At 39.6% G+C, this 17,578-nt stretch overlaps 1 protein-coding gene across 3 annotated transcripts in view; it reads left to right on the forward strand.

Annotated features, from left to right (window-relative positions):
* Positions 1–17,578, forward strand: part of cdh4 (cadherin 4, type 1, R-cadherin (retinal)) — a 429,819-nt gene that overhangs the window by 290,531 nt on the left and 121,710 nt on the right. For 2 of the 3 annotated variants that reach the window (XM_017451081.3, XM_017451085.3), the window contains one exon: positions 15,271–15,294. The exons of the other annotated variant lie outside the window; for it this stretch is intronic. In XM_017451081.3, coding sequence (XP_017306570.1) covers positions 15,271–15,294 — 24 coding nt within the window. The remainder of the gene's footprint in view (positions 1–15,270; positions 15,295–17,578) is intronic. 3 annotated transcript variants of the gene reach the window in all.

Below are 17,578 nucleotides of genomic sequence, written 5' to 3' on the forward strand. Positions count from 1 at the left end.
TCACAAAGCAGGTTTACAGAAATATAAAATTCAGGATATCAATTTTAAATGTATATTATTTATCCCTACTGAGCAAGGCAAGGCAGAGGTGACGCGGTAAGGAAAAACTCCATGGCAATTATTAAGGCAATTATAGACCTAAGCCATTCTAACAAAACTGTTCATATCAGTTGCGGTCCAAATCCATCTTCATGGTGTCTAAGTGGTACCGTCTTCAGCAATCTTATTGATCTTTAGGCTGTCCGTGTGGGGCCAGCCTCAGTATTTCCATTGGAGTGATGAGAACTCCAACCAGAAGTAGGGCATCAGGTTTATGTTCTTATTGTAATAGTAATACTTCTTTAGCTATACCACAGCACTGTTGAATGCTTGACTCTGATTGGTCAGAAGGTGTTGGCTGAGGCTCGTGAGGGAACGATGGTTTATAGCTTCTATAACGCAAATGATAACAGGAACTATAATGTTTTGCTAAATGGATAAAAAGGTACAGTGTATTATTCTTTAATTAATACAAACTATTAATTATTGGCAAATTGCTGTGCTGTTACGGAAATCAAAGACTTCGGGACATGCTGTTAGAAGAAGATATTCAACTTGAGAAGATAAGTTGATGATTGTTTTATAACAGCATGGCCCTAAGTGTTTTATTCCTAACATAGTCCTTACATTTCTTTGAAACCACAAAAAAAAAAAAAAAAAAATCCCTATAACAGCAAGCCCTGTTGTTTACATCTCAAAGAATATGTAAACATGTTTTTATAGATTAAATGGATTAAAATGTTGGACAAGGACAAACAGGTAAAGGACCTGTTTTTTTTGTTTAGTTTGTTTGTTTGAACCCATTCAGTGCCTGTTTGTGGGTGGATTTGTGTTTGAGTTTATGAGGCATTATCTGACAGGCCCTCTTTTTGCCCCAAAAGCACGTAAAGAAAACCTAAAATCATTTTAGAGGTAAAAAAAAAAAAAAAAGGAGAAAAAAAGTCAGCAGTTGAAATGTCTACAGCTGCCCAGGCTGCATCTTTGCATTTTCTGAATGTTTTTAAATCCAACACGTTCATCTCCAGCTTCATTTCTTTGAAAATCATCTCCTGCAGGTATAAAGACAGCGGAGCAGCAGGTAGGACGAATGAATGATTTAAAGCATGAGGAGGGAACATTTCCCTGTTAAAAGTTCACACCACAGCAATGGAACAGATCATTCTCCTTTAAATGGGGAAAAATGTGGAAATATTTGGTAGCTACTTTTAATTAACCTTGTGAAATGCACTCTAACCCTGACTAAATACACCTAAAAGTGGCATTTCTTCTTTAAAGCATGGTTGTTTGCTGGATAAACATTTAAAATCTCTCATTCTAATTACTCCAACTATGCAAGTTACATTGGACAAATTAGAAATTTATTAGCTTTAAATTTATTCATTAGTCAAAGCTCCAGTGTATGTCCCAATCCCATGTTGTTTTAGCCAACATATTTCTCCATACACACATTCGCCAGTAATCCAGCAATATACTAGCAATTAAGTTGTTGGCTAATAAACCCATGTTTAGTTTTATGGATACATAGTCTTCAAAGGGGAGCAAAATATAATAGAACTTAAGAAATACGTATTTTTTAAAAAGTGCTCACTATTATATCGATTATATATTCCGCGCTCTAAATCCATTTAAATTGAGTATGTGCCAGTGATGCATTACTGGGCATACACATACTTATTATAGAGAGGATGGTCTAAGTTTCAGAGACGATAAGTCAGTGATGGTAGTAATATAATGCTTGAGAAGCTAAGCATGGGCATAAATGCAGACTATGGAAAATAAGCGAGTATTTGAATCCATGAAAGGGGCGATTTCATGTAGTTGTAGTGTTTATTTTGTTTATTCTCTCCTGATGACGTCTTTGTTGGCGAAGCATGTGTTACTTGAGCATGACTAGCCTCTTTAATTTCGCTCGGTGACATGTTGACATGCAGTCCTTCCAGTTTTTTGCGATCACAGAAATGAACGCACAATCAAGGAAACGCCGCAGTATTCACCGGAGCGTGCCATTTTTCAAAATGACAGCAGATTTTCTGCAGATTTGGGCCAAGACGTGTCATGTGACGCCATCACAGCGTGCCATGGGACGTTATAATAACGCGCATTCAGCAAACACCATCTTCGATTCACGTGCGGCGAAAATGAGTACAGCTAAAAGGTCTAATTTACCAACAGACATCACTGCGAAAGACAATCGTGCAAAGCAATCGTGCAATCACCAGTAAAAACAATGAAACTAAGCAAAAGCCTTTATGGACTGGATTACATGTAAGATGACTGTGTGTTGTACTAAATGATAAATGGCACATTTATATAGCGCTTTTATTCAAAGCCTTTACACTGTGTCTCATTCACACACACACCAATGGTAGCAGAGCTTCCATGCAAGGCGCTAACTTGCCATCGGGAGCAACTTGGGGTTCAGTGTCTTGCTCAAGGACACTTCGGGATATGGAGTCATGCGGACCGAGAATCGAACCGCCAACCCTACGATTAGTGGAAACCCGCTCTACCACCTGAACCACAGCCGTACTAGCTTTAGGGTTAATTTATATATCTAATTTATATACCTATTAAAAATAGTTCCTACAAACAGAATGTTTCTCCAAACTGAAGTATATGAACTGATTGGGGGTGTGGTTACATTTAACAAACGTATTAAATGAAACAGTCATTAGTCAATAGTAAGTAGAGATTTATGTTTTCAGGTGGTTGGACGAGTGCGAGTGGTGACTGTGATTGTGTTATCAGTACCTCACTAAACCTGTTTATCTGGTGGCCAACTGTTAATGAAAAACCAATAGCTCAGATATGTAATCTGCTTGTCCCAGGGATCCGGGTGATTGATATTGCCACCCCTGTGTGGCTTCATTACAAAATCTCCAGGATCAGAGCTGATCCTGTTGGTTTGCCCTCAAATATTAATACCTTCTTTCTTTTTTTCTTCTTCTTCTGGAATTCTCAACGATCCCTTTAGAGCAACATGGTATAGAAATTCTTATACGTTAACTTGGGATAAAAAGTGAAGAAATATTACATTCCTAATAGTTTTAACAAGCAGAGGTAATGAAGATGGGAAGGAAAGGTATGAGAAGCAAACTCACTGCAGGACCATGTTGAGTAAGTACACTGTGTGGAGTTACCAGTTGTAGCTTATCTTACAACTTTGTAAGAAATTCAGCAAGATAACTCAATTGTTAGCATTCTTATAAAAAAAAAGATAAAAGATTTGATTTAGCAATGTTAAGCATTCTTCAGTTTGTCCCTCGGTTCTCCACAGTCCTGTCTCCAGTGTGATTCCTGATTGCGTGTAGCCCTGCGTCTCAATTCGCCTACTTATACCATGCACTAAAATTATATACTCTTTTTGTGAAGAAAAAGTTCATACTGAAAACATCAAGCGTGATGTTTTCAGTGCTCTGTGAGTGGGAATATCTTCTTCCAGCTTGAAATGGAAGGGACTTATCTTGGCTGCTTAAAAGAAGGTCTATCACGCAGATCATAGAGGTGATGGATATCATCGCAGTTCATTTTCCAAGAGCATTAGCCAAACGTGCCGTTCAGTCTTAAACAGCTCAACACACTGACCTTGAACTGTAGACTCTGCAGATTCTGTGTGATTTAGACAGGCTACATGTGTTGGCTTTCTTCAAACATTATTTTCACTTCGGTTCACAGGCCACAGTATGGAGTGTGTGTGTGTGTGTGTGTGTGTGTGTACGCGTTGCAAAGACGTTCTGCTTGCTTTACAGCCGAAAAGTGTTTTCTTTTCCTGAACTTGGATCCCAGCCTCCAGCGCTACAGCTCTTGTGTTTTCTGCCGCTGTTCAAGCAAATTCCTTTTCGTGCTCCGTTCTGTTATTTTCTCTTTCATCATGACCAGATCTGGCTTCAGAGCGAGAGGAAAGAGAGAGAGGGGTGGACTGGGTCTCAGAGCTCAAAGCTCGGTCTTTCCAAAGCCTCTATTTTTCTCTTTTTTTATCAAGTAAAACGTTGCAAAAGTCTATGAAAACAAGGCTAAAAGTTAAACTGTAGCTCCACTAAAGTCATCCTTTGTAATAAATGTGTAAATAGGGTTGGAAATAACAACTGAAAGAGCATTTCTGTGTAGAATCTGCTAAGATTCTGTAATGTTTCGTGACCTTGGTTCTCTTTAATAAATATGCGATTAGTCAAACTGGAACAGAAACAACCAGAAAGATTAAGTGAAATTTCATGACCTTCGTTCTGCCTTTGTAATAAATGTGTCATTACACTTAATAATAGCAAGCAACAGGAAGATTCTTTGAAATTCTGTGATCTTAGTTTGCCTTTGTAGTAGACATATATATTATGTTGGTAATAATAACCAGAACAGCAACAGCCGGGAAGATTTAAAATTTTAGGTAATAAATATGTAATTACATGGTCAATAACTTGGTGCAGTTTCATGACTGTGACTGGCTTTGTAATCAATATGTCATTACATTGGTTGTAATATGGACAGGAACAGCTGGAAAGATTCCATGAAATTTCCTGACCTTGGACTTGACGATGTAATCACATCATCACAGCAAGCAGAAAGATCCTTTCAAATTCTGTGAACTTAGCTGTAATAAAAATGTCATTACATTTGTAGTAATAACCCAAACAGCAACAACTAGAAGGTTCCATGTGACCATGGTTCTTGTAATAAATGATGTAATTACGTTGGTTATAATAACTGGAATCAACAACCAGGAAGATTTTGTGAAATTTCATGACTTATTTTTACTTTTATTTTTTTTGCATTTAAAATAAACATGTAATTACATTTATAGTAAAGACATGAACAGCAATAGCTGAGGATTCTGAGATTTTGTGACCTTGTCTTGCCTTTGTGAATATAAATCTGTATTTATATTGCTAATACTAATCTAAACATCGACCAACAGGAATATGGTTTAAAATGTATACTTTTATAATGTTTAGCTATGGTGGAATTAATAAGAATGTCTCATGTTAATTTCTTAGAAAATGGTTTTATATGTTTTTTATTATTATTATTATTATTTATGTTTATATTTCCTCAAGAGTAACGATTGGTAACAATCTTTATGATTTGGAGATAAATTGGGAGGGGAATGGTGGTTTAGTGGTTAGCACGTTTGCCTCACATCTCCAGGTTCAAATCCCACCTCTGCCCTGTGTGCGTGGAGTTTGCACGTTCTCTCCGTGCTTCAAGGGCTTGGTGCTCAGGGTACTCCGGTTTCTTCCCCCAGTCCAAGACATGCCGTGAAGGCTGACTGGCATTTCTAAATTGTCTGTAGTATGTGAGTGTGTGTGTGAGATTGTTCCCTGTGATTCAATTCAATTCAATTCAATTTTATTTGTATAGCGCTTTTTACAATAGACATTGTCTCAAAGCAGCTTTACAGAAATATCAACATGGTATACAGATATTAAAGGTGCGAATTTATCCCAACTGAGCAAGCCACTGAGTGGAGACGGTGGCAAGGAAAAACTCCCTAAGATGTTTTAAGAGGAAGAAACCTTGAGAGGAACCCGACTCAGAAGGGAACCCATCCTCATCTGGGTAACAACAGTTAGTGTGGAAAAAGTTCATTATGGATTTATATGAAGTCTGTATGGCATTAGGAGCAGCCGTAGTCCCAGCAGTCTGGAATTAAAGAAGATTTGAGCTCCATCCAGAGGCAGAAAGGATCTGGATCTCTAGTATCTCCATAAATTCGTGTGGGGCTCGGCGAAAGGAGAGAGGGAGAAAAAAGATAATTATGACTGCGAAGTAGTAGAACAGAATCTAGTCAGGGTAGGCTTGAGTAAACAAATATGTTTTAAGCCTAGACTTAAACACTGAGACTGTGTCTGAGTCCCGAACACTAATAGGAAGACTGTTCCATAACTGTGGGGCTCTATAAGAGAAAGCTCTTCCCCCTGCTGTAGCCTTCACTATTCGAGGTACCGTCAGATAGCCTGCATCTTTTGATCTAAGTAGGCGTGGCGGATCATATAAAACCAAAAGGTCGCTTAGATATTGTGGCGCGAGACCATTTAGTGCTTTATAGGTTAAGTGATGTTAAGTTGTGATGGTTGCCCCAAGTTCTCTGGGATAGGCTCCAGGCTCCCCCACGACCCTGTGTAGGATAATCAGTTTGGGAAATGGATGGATGGATGGATGGATGGATGGATGGATGGATGGATAAGCCTGAGCTGATAGGAATCAGTGTGATTGGAGTAAAGATGGTCGTTGGCTACATATATTCAACTACACATTATGGTATCTTTCCATCTCAAAGGATAATTCTTTCATAATTCCTTGTCTCGCTGTCTTCCACTAATTCACTGCATCCGTTTCATTAAAATCTCAGAACCTTTCTGAACACTCTTGATGTGGTGGATTCCTCACTTCGTCTGAGACCAGAAGACTAGTTCATCAATTCCCTCAGGTCTTTATATTTTTCCTCAGCACCCCTCTCTTTACACACAGCTTCACCTAAACCCACATTTCCTCAGCATATCAACTTTCCTCTGATGCAGGGTGTGTGTATCAGACCTCCAGTGAAGCATCACTAGCAAACTTCTCGTGTCAACCTGAGGAAAGCTGAAAATGATGAAGATGGATAGTATGTGTGTTACCTACAGATAGTGTGAGCAGCTCTTTGCTCTCTCTCTTTTTTTTTTTGGCTGGTTTGTTATATTTTGTCTACCAACAGCTATTCGGCTAGCTCCTGGGCATGGGGGAAATGGACAAAATCTGTAAATATATAACAGAAGCAAGAAAAATTGACATTAATCAGCATGGGAGAAATTGCTAAAAGTGGAGACGAATGGACAGAAGCAGGGAGATTTGGATGAAGCGAGGTAAAGGGCAAAAAGAGATGGACATATAAATCTGGATGTGATTCGTACATCGAGACTGTGATTGGAACACAATTATGAATGAGTTTCAACACACAGCACTTGAAGTCCAGTGGAACAACACTTCGTTTCTTTTATGATTTGGATTTAATAAATTACATGTTGTTTTTTTAGTAAGAAGTTCTCGCATGCATGATTGTGATTACTGACATCAGCTAACTATCGTAACTAATTATGTTTTCTGGTCATTCTACAACATTAACTGTAACTATAACAGATTAAAAAAAAAGTATGAGGTTCTGCATTGATAAAAAAAAAAGAAAAATTAGTTAGCATTGGAAAATTGCTGTGGTCGTCAGAGGAATAAACCACTTCAGAACATGCAGTTATTGGAAAATCATCAACTTTGTGGTGGGAAGAGAAACTTGGCTTTATACTGTGCCACACCGCACATGATTATTCTCCTAAAAACAGCATGTTGTAGTAAAGAAGCCAAATGAGAAGGACAGAAGTAGGAATGATGACAGAAGCTGCCGTGATGGACAGTAACATGGGATTGTGAAGAAAATCCAGCCACAGAAAGCAAGGAAGAGCAGCAGTGATGGACAGAATATCTCCTCCTTACAGACACAGATAAACATTGCAGTCTGTTACTTACGGGCCAAAATGTCTGCCATGAGCTACAGAATATAAACTGCAGTGGGATTGTCTCTCTCTCTCTCTCTCTCTCTCTCTCTCTCTCTCTCTCTCTCATATATAGCAGAAGTGATTGAACAACCCCCCTCTTTCGTACCAGTGGTCGGTCTTGTTGACGGGTAGCGAGGGATGATCCGATGATGCGTGAGGAAAGAGGATGCTGTCGCTTTTGCTCAGTCTAACTGTGTTGTCTGTCATTTGTCTGATAATCCCTCTCCCCTCTCCATCAGTGACCCTTGTCTTGTGTGTGTACATGTGGAATTAGAGCTGGACAGATTTATGAGAGTTTGTTTATAGATGGGAGGATAGGACGCACTCTTTCTCTGAATAATGCTTCATTTTTCTCCTATATGTCCTCCAATCCATCTATTTCAGTGCTCGGGTTATTGTTTTGGCTTTCTGCATATTCCTGGTTTCGATTCATGTCTGTAGATTGTGTGTGTAAATGTGGGTTCCTGTCTGCACATATCATGTCAACTGGTTGTGTGTGTGTGTGTGTGTGTGTGTGTGTGTGTGTGTTCACTAAAAAGCAGCAGTCTGCCCAAAGTTGCTTTTTTTTTTCATAGAAATGATTGTAAAAAATCAACTATTCTACTCGGTCAGCGCTCTAAGGGAGAAAAAAAAAAGAATAATTCTTAGAAGAACATCCTTTTTTAAAATTGCTTTCAGTCCCCAGGAGCTCCGTTGTTGCTTTTGACCATGGCTACAGTTAAAATATAATTATGTACAATCAGCATTATAAAAGAAAAAAAAAAGAGGAGGGGAAAAAGATTTAAAATTGTGGATCATTAGGAAATTTTCCAGCAATTGGACCCCTGCGCATCCATTCTCCCCACACAGTAAGGATGCTGATGGAGAGAAAGAATACTGATTCAGAATTGCATAGTTTAGTGTAATTTGAGCCGACAAGCTGTTCGGACTGCTTTTAAGAGGGCGGTGTGGGAGGTTGAACGCAACCTGAAACGTCTAGCGTCTAATAAGTTTCACAAGTCGTCATAGGATTGAACTTTTGTGCGGGAGTGGGGGAACCCACGTTAGTGTTGTGATGGATCACTGAGGATTTTGGAGATGAAAACTCTCAGATTACAAATTTTCTGTGAAATATCCGCCAACAACAATTACAGAAGAAACAGCATATTGTTAATTCATCATCACAGCAACCAGGAGCTTCCATCTTGGCTTGCTCGGTCAACTTGAAGTTAGTGGCTGTAAGATGCTTTATGCTTTTTAGTCATAAAGAACAGATGTGTATCTCTAAACATATCACTGCCAGTAATGACGATGATTCTGGTCATCATTTTCGTTTCCATTCTGCTCACCAAGCTTTGCTCAGAGCAGCTTTGCTCATTAATTACTGAAGAACTTGTGTCCCAGTGGCCACAATTAAAAATTTTACACAGTAAGATCAAAATAGTTGCATATTTTATTTGAGACATTTTAACAAAGGACGCATGTTGTATCTTTCTTAGACTTGCAGAAATTTGTGCTTACTTAGGATAATAATAATAATATATATAAAAAAAAAAAACCCCACAACAGCCATATGGTCAAACATCCTTATTATCCTAATGTAGAGCTGCTGCTGAAATTCAGCGTGTGTGGTCAGCGATATGGTAGTGTTGAGCTGGGCGATTTTGTGCTGTGTGAGTTTGTAAAATTGCACAGAAGTAAGAATATTTTGAACGTGGCAGCATATGAACCATCTTACTATTAGTGTTTATTTTAAATCACCAATTAGAGAAGAAACTAAACTAGTATTGTCATTGATTTTAGTTTCAGTCAGGGAGAACATGCAATGTATTGAAGGGAACACCTCAGTGTCCATATTTCAGTAGTGTCCAAGTGACTGAGAATGTCAGACCTAGTTTTTAAAGCTTTAAAAAGGTCAGTTTTGACACCGGGTTATTTGTAAAGCATTCGTATGTCATTTGCTTTCAACTAAGATGTCGATGTTGTTGAGTTGTTGTAGGAAATGCAGCATGTTAACTATATACAGTCATGTAGAAAAATGAAGTACACCCCATGGAAATTGTTGGCTTTTTTGACATATTTGGACAAGTGCCTGTTAATAAAGTATATAGGTAATAAAGTATACAGGCACTGTATAAACTGTGCCTGTTAATAAAGGTGATGTATGCTATTAAATGACACATAAAATTGACATTTTGTAGTAATTTGCCAATTTAAATTAACCAAAAAAAAAGTAAGTACACCCCTACATTTATCAAATCCATATAATTAGAATCAGGTGTTGAAGATTGGGTGCCAGTGATTAGAACCTGATTAGAGAGTGCAGGTGGAACCCGTCTTATTTAAACCCCTCTCATATCTAGTGTCTGGTGTTCTCGTTGTTCTTGAGGTGTGTGGTGTCATCATGCCAAGATCTAAAGAGTTCTGTAAGGCCTTCATAAAAAAATTCTGGAAGCCTGTGAGTCTGGCAAGGGATTTAAAAGATCTCTAAATTATGTGAATTACATAATTCCACTGTAAGGAAATCATCTACAAATGGAGCAGATTTCAAACGACTGCCCACTTGTCCAGGACTGGCCATCCCAGCAAATTCAGCCCAAAAAGAATTCTCCAAGAACCCCACAATTTCCTCACAGGATCTACTAGTAAGGCTTGAAACTGTTGGTGTCAAAGTGCATGCTTCTACAATCAGAAAGAGAGTGCACAAATTTGACCTGCATGGGAGGCAGGAATGGGGTGTTATGGAATGGCCTAGTGAAAGCCTGAGTTTGAATCCCATTGAAATGTTGTGGGAGGGTTTTAAACAGGCAGAACGTGCAAGCAAAGCCTCAAACATCTTGCAATTGAAAGATAATTACATGGAAGAGTGGTCAAAAATTCCAACAAGCCTGCTGGACAGTTATACAAAACGCCTACAAGAAGTTACTTCTGCTAAAGGGGGCAACACTAGCTTCTGAGGCCAAGGGTGTACTTACTTTTTCCACAAAAGAATAGCAAATCTATTGATCTTTCTGCTGAATAAATGATTGAAAAATCTATTTTTCCTTATGGTTTTGTTATCAAGTATATCGACTTTATCAAGAGGTGCCGTTTCAAACGTTTGCTTGTCCAAATATGTCCAAAAAAAAAAGCCAACAATTTCCATGGGGTGTACTTATTTTTTCACATGACTGTATACAGTTGTAGATGTTTTGTTAGAAAAGAAAAATGCTAGAAAACGCAAAATTCTGACGTAGCTAAAGACACACATAGGTGAAGGGTTGTATGGTCCTGATGTGGTATAAATCTTTTTATTTTATTTTATTACCTCACACCTCTGGGGTTGGGGGTTTGAATCCTGCCTCCGCCCTGTGTACACCGAGTATGCATGTTCTCCCCCTGCTTCGGGAGTTTCCTTCAGGTACTCCGGTTTCCTTCCCTAGTCCAAAGACACGCGTTGTTGGTTGATTGGCATTTCCAAATTGTCCATAGTGTGTGAATGTATGTGATGTGCACTGGGATTTGTTGCCACCGGTGTCCCCCGCCTTGTGCCCCAAGTTCCCTGGGATAAGCTTCAAGGCTCCCCCTATGTGGGATAAGCGGTATGGAAAATAGACGGATGGATGGAAAATCAGTTGTAGCAAAACGCCAAAACAGACATAAATTGGGTTTTGATCAATATTATACAATATTATTAGACTTATTTTACCAAATCGATTATTACATTTTTATTTAGGCTACTTTCTATCCTTGGCTTGACGGTTAAGGCTCTGTGTTCCTGATCGGAAGGTCGGGGGTTCAAGCCCCAGCACTGCCAACCTGCCACTGTTGGGCCCTTAACCCTCTCTGCTCCAGGGGCGCTGTATCATGGCTGACCCTGCGCTCTGATCCCAGCATCCTAACATGTGAAGAAAAGAATTTCACTGTGCTGTAATGTATAGGTGACAAATAAAGACTCGTTATCATTATCATGCTAGCTACACTACATGACCAGAAGTTTATGAACGCCTCACCGTCACACCCATATGTATTTTTGATCAGACCAGTGAAGAGACTGATGTGGATGATGCTGATAACCAAAGAGCTAATTTTGTTTTTCCATCAGTAAATTACACTGTAAATGGAATTGGACTGGAATTGGACGGAGATCTTTAATTATAGCATTCAGATTTGATCCATTTTTAGATTTCAAATGCTGAATTTTGAATACTAGGACTTGACTTCCGATTGAGATACATGCAGAACCTGGAGAACTCTGTTTCAGAAATACAGTATATATCGTAGAAAATGTGACCATAAGAAAAGTTTTCCCAGCATTAAAATAAAAATATTCAGCAATATATAATAAGATAAGATATCCCCAAATGTAAATAGAGTAAATGTGATTTAAATTTCCAGTGTTGTCTTTGTGCACGACTGTAAATCCAAACCAGAAACCATCTGCCACATTTGTGCGAATATTAATGAGAGTGAAATGCATCTCAGAACGAAAAGAACCTTTGAGAGACGCTAAAAGCATGAACTTTGCGTCTTATCCTAACCTTCTGTAACCTGAGTTCTTGGAAATGTACAGTCAAGAGACAATCTTGAAACTGAACATGGACAGTGTAAGGTCCCTCAGTGGTGCTTATTCCTGTCAGCGATAACTTTTAACTAGAATTATTTCATTTTGCTCGGATGGATGTGGATGGCTGTCTCGCTCTCGTGAAAGTCCATCTGGGAAAATCACAGACTCAGTGGTGAATTCTGGGCTTGATGGAGATCATTTGGACTCCGCTGCGGTTTGGCTCAGCTGTGGGGAAATTGAATTACCTTTACAATCTGTCGGCACACTGTAGTGTGTGTATGTGAAACAGCAGAGACTGTGCCTTCCTATTCCCACAGTTTGGAGTGTGTGTATGTACAAAAATCGCTATGATTGTACTTCTTCCTTGCCCTTGCCTGCAGTGTGAAATCCTTTCCTGTACGCTTTGCAGTGCTGAATGCTTGGGTGGAACTGTATGAAACTTAAAATATTAGCTCAGTCACACACGGTTACAGGTCTCTGACAACACTCAGCAATAGCGAAGAACAGTCCAGGGGGAGAAAAACACACACACACACACACACACACACACACACACCAAGAGTTCTCTTCATGTTCTGCTGATTATAGGCTGATTTTAAAAACAGATATCAGAAGAAAGTGAGGAGAATCTCAGAGGATTATTACAGCCGTGACAGGAGATGAAGTAGAACATAGTGTTAGAAGTAGCATGATAGTGTGAGGCCAAGGTTAAAGGTCAAGAGTTGATCATAGTGGATTTTTTTTCTTTTTTTTAAATCAACATAAATCAAGGTTTCCATTTCATTTCTGATCAAGCACCAGCCAAATATCCCCTGCAGAATGCATCTAATAACTAGATTACTATATGCTGTATGTTTCGTGCTAGGAATCAAAAACACAAAAGCAATTTTTCAGGCATCAATGAAGAATTAAGAATCAGTACCGCTGATTTCACATCCGTCCCCTTCTTGTCCATACCTTTATGGAAGGCTTTGTGAACGCTCAGCACATAATAAAGCAAATAACATGCCTGTTGTTGTTTTCACCTGCGTTAGTAATAATTATCCAAAACAAAGGCTGGATATGAAATAATAAAGCATGTCATTTTTTTCCCTTCATAACCAACACGACTAATTAGCCTGTAACGACACAAGGCTTTCCTTCAGAGAGTGAAACATTCAACATTCTCCGTACCTACCGCAAACACTATTAATGCAGAATTCCACACAGACAGGGATTATTGTTCCACACCATGCATGGTGTGAATATTCTCGGCGATGTCATTGTGTTTTTATTAGGTTGTGTTTTCGAGAGCTGAAGAGTATTAGAATAGATACGCAGTCTTCTGTAGATTGATGATATTTCTCACCTGCTCATTATAACGTCATTTTAATTCATTATACACCATACGATTAAGCCAGTTGGACCATCTGTACAGGATTAAGATCAAACGTTTCTCATCGGATTTCATCAGAAACATTACTGAACAGCTGAAATGCATCACAGTAGCCATGTTGGATTATACCACAGCAGTGTTGGATGCTCAAATCTGATTGGTCAGAAGGTGTTACATGAGTACATGAGGAATAACATGAGAGATCGTATATTTCTGCTAGATCTGGAGAGACTTATTCCACTTATACCACAGCGACTTGTCAATGATTACAGTGAAGAATTTATGAATGAATGGCACGTCACACATTTTAACGCTTTATAGTTAAGATTTAATGTTGAGGAATGCTTAAGAGACAAGGTAGTTCCTGTTTATCACGTATAGTGTAAATGTAAGTGATCTCCATTTCCTCTCTCTCTCTCTCTCTCTCTCTCTCTCTCTCTATCTCATGCACTCTCGAAAATTGCACCGTGTCATTTTACTGAGAAACCAGAACGTGTAAGCTCCTCTGTCGTGAAGATATTCCCATGCTGAGAAACTCTGAAAAGCACTTTAACATTTATGGAAGGAGTCCCAGTGCTTTGTAACAGTCAAAGTCTATTAAAAAGAAATGGAATAACATCAAGGATTATACATTTTTCTTTGTTAAACAACAGTTTTACTTTATTGTTAGTTTTACAATATGTGAAATGTCCGACATACAAAGTACGTGAGTATGAGCTGATATAGAAACAATACCGTATTAGAACGAGCGCACTAATTCATTCATTAGTAATTAATCGTTAATGACGGAACCTTTGGATGTAGAGTGCGGCTATATGACGACGTCAAGGCATGGAGGATGGCGAGAGGCAGCTTGAGGTTTCTGACAGAATGTATTTTCAAGCAGAGAACATACAGTACAGTGTGTGCGCCTCAAATAAGCTCACGTCGGGAAAAATTGGTCTGATTTCTCTCGCCTTGCCTAAAAGCAGAGACGAAAAAAAGGGCCGTCACAAAACAAGGAATGCAGAGTGAAGAATTGTAGCTCACAACACACACGCACACACACACACACACACCCACACACACACAAAGTGAGCAGCAGTTTGTCTTCCTGTGCTATGTCTTCTCAATATAATCACCATAAATTCAAAGTGATGGCTTGGAACATTTTGAAAAGGGGAGAAACATCTGTATGGCTCTCGTTGTGAGGTTCTGGGTTTTAGTGAAAAGGGAGATGCGGATCTTCATGTGTGTGCAGCTCAGATACACATGGAGTGTAATTCAGTAACGGACTGAACCATTTGGATTTGTTTTCTTATGTTAGATATCATATAAACGATTTTAAACTTAATTACCCTTTGAAAGAGAGTCAGGGATGAAACCGAGCATTTCAGAAAGTGATGTCCGGAGTGGCTTCAGTGTAAATGATACCTTACTGAGAAACCTTGTTGATGTCCGCTTGTGCAGAAACAACTTGCTGTACTGATACTGATACTCACTCACTTACACTCTCTCTCTCTCTCTCTCTCTCTCTCTGTCTGTCTCTCTCTCACTCTCTCTCTCTCACTCACTCACTTACTCACTCTCTCACTCACTCACTCTCTCTCTCTCTCTCTCCCTCACTTACTCACTCTCTCACTCACTCACTCTCTCTCTCTCTCCCTCACTTACTCACTCTCTCTCTCTCTCTCTCCCTCACTTACTCACTCTCTCATTCACTCTCTCTCTCTCCCTCTCACTCACTCTCTCTCTCTCTCACTCACTCTCACTCTCTCTCACACTCTCTCTCTCTCTCACTCTGTCTCTCTCTCTCTCTCTCTCTCTCTCAGGCACCCTGCTGTCGTCTGCTCGAGGTGAGTAATACTACATATTCTGAGTGATTTACACAATTTCAGAACGGAAATGTTTTGTCTTGGAATGCTCGAGACTTTTTTATCCACTACAGTGCTATAATTTTGGGGAATATCTGTGTGCGTATGTGTGTGTGTCTCCTGTGTGTGTCTGTGTGTGTGTGTGTGAGTGAGAGATTTTGGGGAATATTCGTGTGTGTGTGAGTGAGAGATTTTGGGGATTATTTGTGTGTGTGTGTGTGTGTGCGTGTGTGTGTTTTGGTGCCTGTGTAAATCTATGGAAGTGCATGGGGTTTTGATAATGCATCTGTTAATTTGTTGTAATGAATGTCTGTCTGCTTTGTCCGCATTTTCACACATCGTATATGTGTGTGTGTGTGTGTGTGTGTGTGTGTGTGTGTGTGTGTGTGACACAGTGTGCTTGTTGCACTCAGTGTATTAAGAGAGAAAAGGAGAGAGGGCGCGCATGTGCCCGATAGAAAGGTGTGGATTGTGTGAGTAAAGCAAGCCAATGAGTGTATACGTGAACATGTGTGTACAAGTTATTTTTTATGAATAAGAATCTGGCACAAGGCAGTCATTTTTATGTCCTCTGTGAAAAGCAATGTAATTGTAATGCTTGAATAGGCATTTATGTGTAAGGGAGCAAAATTGGCTTGACTCTCTCTCCTCTGTCAATCACAGCGACACTAGCAAACCGTGAGCGTCTGTAAGCTCATGTATGCGGAAGAGGGCGGATAGCGCTTTCCCCTGAGTGTTCGAAAAGATGCGCTTCGCATGTCTCGGATGTCTGCGGTGGGAATTGACCAAATTGGAGAGAAATTGGGGAACCTGACGGAAACCCCCACAGAGACATGTCAAGCTCCACACAGAGTAGCTGATCTCAAAGCGTGATTCTCGTACTTCGTTTCATAAACCCAGCTCATTAAAGGATGATGCACCAACTGCGCATCCACATTTGTGCGGTTTGTTTTGATTCTGCACAGGCAAAATAATTCACTTGTATTAATTAGTACCTGGCCGTAGCAGCCGGATTGTACTGAAGTGTGGTGGCATAAATAGTCACAAATGTTCACTTGAAGATGATAAAATCTCAAGCAGGTTTCAAATCTCACACCTAGCTATGTCGGCTCGTGCGCGTTCGTTACTGATCCGAAGAGTCCGAGAGGGAGGGAAAGTGAGCGAGTGTTTGAGTTAATGAGCGAGAAAGAATGTATGTGAGGAAAAACGCATGAATGGGGCAGGAAGTGGAGGGGGTAAAGAAGGAGTCTGCGGGTATCTTATGGAACAGCAGTGTTTAAAGGGCAATCTTGTCTAATTGTGTCTGCAGGTTTTATCCTGTTTTGAAAGCAATGACATTCCCCACTGTTTTTTCAGTCCTTATGCGCAGCGTGCTGAAATGTTACACGTGAAGTAAATTTCCAGCTCAGCACATTCTACCAGTCAACCGAAATCTTCTAAAACACCTTTTTTTTTTTTTTTTTTTTTTTTTTTTTTTTTTTTTTTTTTTAGTAGAGTTGAGAATTATGAATAGAAGTACAATAGGGATCTGCACTAGAAAATATTTCAATTGTATGAACCAATTTAAGAGTAATCTTAAAAGCCTGAGCAGTTTAGACATACTGTACAATGACGGTATATTAAATATGTCATTTAAATAATATCTACATTTGTCGGTCATATTATGAATAGGTCCATCTAACACTTCCATCCATCCATCCTCTATACCGCTTAATCCTTTTCAGGGTCGCGGGGAAACCTGGAGCATCGGGCACAAGGTGGGGTACACCAATCCATCGCAGGGCACAATCGCATACACTTTCACACATTCATTCATACTCTACGGACACTTGCATGTCTTTGGACTGGCGGAGGAAACCCCCACAGCACGGGGAGAACATGCAAACTCGGCACACACAGGGCCACGGCCCCCGAATCTGGAGGTTTGAGGCAAACGTGCTAACCACTAAGCCACTGTGCGCCCCACCTAACACTTCTACGGAAATCTCTAAGCGGCCATGCTTTTTTCTCTCTTGTTTTCTCGTGATCACGACTTAAATTTTCTGTGTACTCAACATAACATGTCGTTCTGGAGGCAGCAAAAGCTTAGCGCAGTCCCTCAGCATCATGGATGAACAGATGCATTTTTACTTTGGTCAGGGGCTCACTCAAGCAAATCACAAGAAAACAACTTTTATGTCGAGAGCACGAGAAACTTAAGGCAAGATAACAAGAAAACAACTTTGTTATGTCGAGAGTATGAGTAAACAACTTTTGTTATGTCGAG

The sequence above is a fragment of the Ictalurus punctatus genome, chromosome 21 (genome assembly GCF_001660625.3).
Source record: "Ictalurus punctatus breed USDA103 chromosome 21, Coco_2.0, whole genome shotgun sequence".
NCBI lineage: Eukaryota > Metazoa > Chordata > Actinopteri > Siluriformes > Ictaluridae > Ictalurus > Ictalurus punctatus.